We start from the raw sequence: 6,000 nt of genomic DNA on the forward strand, positions 1-6,000 counted from the left end.
TTTAGACCAGATATGGAAACCTAAGGTGCATAAGACCCCGATTAACTATATACGAAACGATGCAAACCGGGTCACGTTATTTCAATTAAACTGTTTTTCCCCCGAAAGCAGTTTTAGATGACTGGCACGACTTTATTTGTTAAAGGAAAAGTATGATGTACGGGGGCAAGCCACTAGGAAAGATCGGACACAGAGGTTCGCTTAAGCCAGCGTTTCTCAAAGTGAGCGATAACGCCCCCTTGTGGGTACTGGAGGCTTTCAGGGGGGCAGTAGAAGGCTCAAAGAAAATTAGGGGGCATTAAGGAAATCTAGAGGGGCGATGGCAGACAAATTCTATCTATAAAAATCTGACTATAATATATATAAAATGCTGACATTCTATATTTTTTTAATTTTTTATTGAAGATCACAACCTGAATATTTCTAACACGTTGACTTATATTATAGCATGAATGAACTTATTATAGTAACATTATTGCATAAATATGCTAAAAATGAAATAAAAAATTATCAGAAAAAAATTAATTAAGGGGAAAAAAAGCATTAATTAAAAATTTTTAAGTCGACACCATCCGAACGAAAATATATGAAACAGACGATAAACAAGATTATTTAGGCCTAAACAACGCGATTTCTACAACCTTGCGTGAACTGACATGATTATATTACCTGTTCTAACTTGCTCAGTACGAATTCGGTTACTCACACGAGGTAAGCAAGTGGTTGCAAGTTTATCTTGTTCCTGTCGGTGGGTGTTATATTTCCAATCTATATAAAGGCAGTGATTGTTCATTTTATTTTCATTAGCATTTTAGCGCGTATCGCAGCATCATATCGGTAGCAGGTTTTCAAGCGAATATTTTACTCACGTCTAAACTATGTCGGAAGCAAAGAAGAAGAGGCGACAATACAGTGTGGACTATATTAAATACGGACTTATCCAAAATCCTACAAATCCATTATCGCCAATGTGCCTTATTTGCCAAAAAACGTTTTCGAACGAAGCGATGAAGCCATCTAGGCTACAAGATCATTTAAATAAAGTGCACTCGGATAAGAAAGACAAAGATGCGACCTATTTTCAAGACCTGGAAAAGAAGCACACAGTTCAGCCAACTATATCGAAACTTTTTTCAGCAGCTTATAAACATGAGCAAGACAATGACGGATTTCGTGCTTCGTACATCTCATTGTTAATTGCTAAAAGCGGAAAACCACATACTATAGGGGAGGATTTAATTTTACCGGCAGTAAAAGAAGTATTAACTACTATGCTCCATAAACCAGCGGCAGATATTATCCGAAAAATTCTTTTAAGCAATAGTTCTGTGCAAAAACGAATTGATGAGATGGCTAAAAACATTGAAGAATCATTGTGCAGTCATCTTAAGACTTGTCAATTTTCAATTCAGTTGGATGAGTCCACATTATCAACTAATGAAGCATTGTTATTGTCATACGTGAGGTTTATCAAAGATGAAAAAATATGTCAAGAACTATTATTTGCTAGAAATTTAGAAACAGACACAAAGGGAGAAACCATATTTAATACATTGGAAAAGTTTTTTGATGAAAAGGAAATTCCTTTCAATAATATTATGTCAGCTGCTACAGATGGTGCTCCGGCTATGACAGGGCGTTATAAAGGCTTCATAGCGTACTTAAAAAATAAAGTTCCAGACGTGCTTGCTGTACATTGTGTCATTCATCGCCAGCATTTGGTTGCGAAAAATCTGAGTGAACGCTTGCATACATCACTACAATATGTTATCAGAGCAGTTAATAAAATCAAAAGCAGCTCATTAAATGACAGATTATTTAGTCAGCTTTGTATTGCCAATGATGAAGATTTCAACCACTTGCTGCTTCACACTGAAGTGCGCTGGCTATCAAAATGTACATGTACTTGTCTGACTCGATTTTACAATCTGTTTGACTCCGTGATAGAGTTCCTGGAAAACAAAGATACAGAATTGCGTAGCAACCTCATCACATCAAAGAATGACATTGCGTAAGTAATGTTCAAAATAACCTCTCTCTGCCGGTTTGACGAAAAACACAAATTTTATATTTACAGTAAATGTACAAAATAATCCAAATTAGAGTTACGATTAATCAGGCACAAACACTAGTCTGAACAACAACCGACTATTCCCGTACAAATTCGTCGAAAGAACTCCTTACGAACAAACAGACTTGTAATTAACAAAACCTCCGAGTCAGGAACAAGTTCGTACACAAACACGTAACTTCCAACGAGAGAGTTAGTTAGCACCTCGATAACGACGATCTCCCTTGATCCGATCCGATCCGATCACCTCCGATACGATCACACGATCCCGTTACGAACTTTGATCCGAGCTTAAATAGTCGACGGTGTTCGAACCCTGCTCCAATCAAATTTGAATGTTCCCGCAACGGCTGCCAACGGTCACTTCCCGCCGGCCAATCGTCCGATGGTCGACGATTTGAAACTTAACGGTTCTTCCCACGGAAGTTCCCAACGGTCGTTTCTACCGGCCGATCCTAACGACTTTTCCGTTATGACAGTTCGTTATAACAAACAGGTGGAAATCGCGCGTCTTGGCGATTCCATACCTTACAGCGTACTTGACAGACCTGTATAAATTGTTTAATGATGTGAATCTCCAGCTTCAAGGCGACGACTTAAACTTAATTAAAACAAAAAATATCGTTGCTGCTTTCGTAGCCAAACTGCTACTCTACAAAAGGAATATCGGCAGACATGAATTTAATAACTTCTGCAATTTATCAGCAGTATCCTCCAGTAACGATGACTTGCTCATTTACTGTCAGCATTTGGAGAACCTCTACGATGATTTTAAGGAACGATTCCAAGACATTTTAAACATGGACATACCAGACTGGGTGTTGGATCCTTTTTCAAATGTCAACACAGCAGGATCATCCCAGTTAGAAGAACAACTTATAAGCCTGGTACCCACATGCGGCAACGGACGACGGAAACGGTCGACGGAACGGCAAAATGACGTCACTTTTGCCGTCGACGTCGACGGAATACGAAGTTGAAAATTTTCAACTTTTGCCGCGACGGAAAACGGCACGGTAAAAATTAGACCAATAGGAAAACCGTTTAGCAATGTCGTCATAGAGATCACATGGTCGTTCAAACTATGGCGGTCAGTACGAAGAGACAGCGTGTCATGTTTAATAACGAATATTTTATTGAAACAGTTCGAAAATATCCGTGTCTGTATGACAAAAAATGTACAGATTTCAAAGATACAACATTAAAAAAAACAATATGGACTGCAATTGGTGAGCAGTTCGGAATTAGCGGTGAGTACTGATTTAACATTAGTTCGAAACTATAACACGTTTTATAATTTTTATATTTTAAATTTACTAATGTAATTACTAATTTTATTAAATTTACCGAATGTTGTTAGGGGATGATGCCGAAAAAAGGTGGAAAAACCTTAGAGATAGATATACAAAGGAGAGGAGAAAAATGCGCGAGAGCCACGTGAGTGGCGCAAGTACTTCGGAAGTATACTTCACGAATTGGAGTTTATTTAAGTACATTGATGGATTTCTCGGATCTGTTGTACTACAGGCAGACAGGTATGATGATTATAAGTTACAATTAATTTATAATTTATTTAAGATATTAATAAAACTGATAATAGTAGTAGTTTGCAATGGTTAGTATTTTAATTTCTTAGTTCAAACATAGATTTGAATAATCAGTGATTTTTTTAAAATATTAAAATAGTGCATTACTTAAAAAAACCATTAAATAAAATTTTAGTGTAGTAATCATTTATCAAGAAATAATGATGTCAAATTATTTTAACAGCACTATAGGAAATGACGAACCAATCAGCCAACAGATTGAGAGTGCAGGTATCAACATTTCTGATACAACAGAATCTTTTTGTGAAATGTAAGTGAAATTGTACAATATTTTAAATTTATAACAAATAATTGTAATAGATAATAACAACTGCTGAGATTATATTATATTATATTATAGAGATGAGACATCTGAGATGCCTGAAAGCCCCTGTAAAAAAAAGCAGAAAACATCGAAAAAAAGTGAAGACATGTTGGATGTTGCATTGAAAACCTTCAATGAAACATCCAAACTTCTAACCGAAACTAAAGAAGAAGACAGAATAGACTTTTTTTGTAAAAGTCTAAATGTCAGACTTCGGAATTTAAACAAAAAAGACAGGCATCATGTAATAAAAAATATTGAATTTATGATGCTGGAAATAGAAGAAAAAGAAGAATATTTGAAAGAATAAAAAATTTTATATATACAAAATGTTATCATTTATTTTTCATTTTTACACTATAAATTTTCTTAACAGGAATATAACCCTTGATATAAACAGCCAGTCCACAGCATCTTCAGAATATATTCAGGAAATTTGTTACATGCTTTTTCAATATTTTTGTACATATTTGTATTATGTCTACTTATTTTGTACAAATGTAATAGACAAGGAGGAATAATTCAAATGTGAGAAAAATATGGAAAAATTACCTCAGATAAAAGAACCTTTTTGTAAAATTATCAATATCACTAATTGACCTGTATGTTTCACACTTACTTTTGGTACAAATGAAACTTACTTTTTGACTCACCTTCATACAATTTAAAAAAGTATTAATTAAAATTCTTGAAACAAATATAATTATACTTTTGGTTATTTAAACTAAAAGAATTGCAGAATGATCATGAAAAAACATTCTTCAAAGGATAACTATCCTGAAAAAAAGCATACCTAAAGTTGCCATAAACTACTCAATTACATCCATAAGATCTGGATTAATTGAGAGCTCATATTTTCATCAAACTCACTAGAATTAAACTTACTTCAAACTTACATCAAACTTACTAGAATTAGTTTGCATTTTTTAATATAACATTTTAAACAAATCTGATGGTAACAAATCAGTCTCTATCTTTAAAAAAGTTAAAAATTCTTATAAAATGCACATGATCTACATCTATTTAGATTTAGATAACCATTGAGTAGCTCCTTGCTGGAACACCAAACCAAACAATAAATATGTTTTTTTTGTCTGCTCGATATTTAGTAAGCTTGTAAATTAGAATAACTGAATTATAGGCTTTATTAAACTTCTAATTTGATATGATTTCATTATTATTATTGGATACTTAGACCATATTAATTAATTTAAACTATACAGAAATATTTAGCAATATATCAAAGGAACTGATGAAAGTTCCTATAAAAAAGAACAGATTTTGTGATAACCTTCATATAATATTACAGGAATTGTCAAATAAAGATAGACATGAGGTATTGAAAACACTGAATTATTTATGTTTGAAAAAAGAAATACATGAACAACACAATAAGTAAATCATTTAGCATACTTTTAAAATAAATCATGTTTATAAACCATTACTTTTATATATACAAAATTTTTACAAATATTTTTACATTATAAAAATTTAACAAAGGCCTCGATATATGCAGCTATCTTGCCATGCTACGACACCTTCAGTACATAAATATTGGGCAAGTTTGTCACGTAACACTTTTGCGTCACAGCTATATGTGTTAGATCCTTGCCTACCACATTTATGTAAATGTTTTTGCTCATCACGCCATTGTCCCAGGTTGACCGAATGACCCGAATCCTCTGTGTCGACAAAACCCGTCGGACAGTATGTTGTGCTGCTTTCGGTTAATAAAAAATTATGTAACACAAGGGAAGCAGCAACAATCTTTGGCAATGTTACATTTTCATCAAAATTCAATGATCGTAAAAATATTCTAAAGCGTGATGCCAAAATTCCAAATGCATTTTCAACAACACGCCGAGCTCGACTTAAACGATAATTAAAAATACGCTCTGCGTGATGAAAATGAGATTTACGAGGGTAAGGTCTCATTATATTTCTCCGTAAGGGGAATGCTTCATCAGCCACAAAGTAATAAGGAAAAGATACATCAGAATTTGGCAAATTAGCATCTT

The 6,000-nt window shown here is 33.9% G+C and overlaps 1 protein-coding gene across 2 annotated transcripts; it reads left to right on the forward strand.

Annotated features, from left to right (window-relative positions):
- The first annotated feature begins 2,968 nt into the window (after positions 1 to 2,968).
- On the forward strand, positions 2,969 to 4,306 carry LOC136972027 (uncharacterized). Of its 2 annotated transcripts, XM_067266895.1 has the most exons (3): positions 2,969 to 3,606; positions 3,842 to 3,928; positions 4,019 to 4,306. In XM_067266895.1, exons 1-3 carry the CDS (start codon positions 3,422 to 3,424, stop codon positions 4,290 to 4,292), a joined length of 546 nt encoding a protein of 181 aa, XP_067122996.1. In that variant the 5' UTR covers positions 2,969 to 3,421; the 3' UTR covers positions 4,293 to 4,306. The 2 variants fall into 2 exon arrangements, 1 of the variants encoding a protein (XP_067122996.1); XR_010880410.1 differs by lacking the exon at positions 2,969 to 3,606 and having other exon boundaries at positions 3,775 to 3,928; positions 4,021 to 4,306.
- Positions 4,307 to 6,000: the final 1,694 nt, after the last annotated feature.

The sequence above is a fragment of the Centruroides vittatus genome, unplaced genomic scaffold (assembly GCF_030686945.1).
Source record: "Centruroides vittatus isolate TY-2023 unplaced genomic scaffold, ASM3068694v2 contig_10, whole genome shotgun sequence".
NCBI classification, from domain to species: Eukaryota; Metazoa; Arthropoda; class Arachnida; order Scorpiones; family Buthidae; genus Centruroides; species Centruroides vittatus.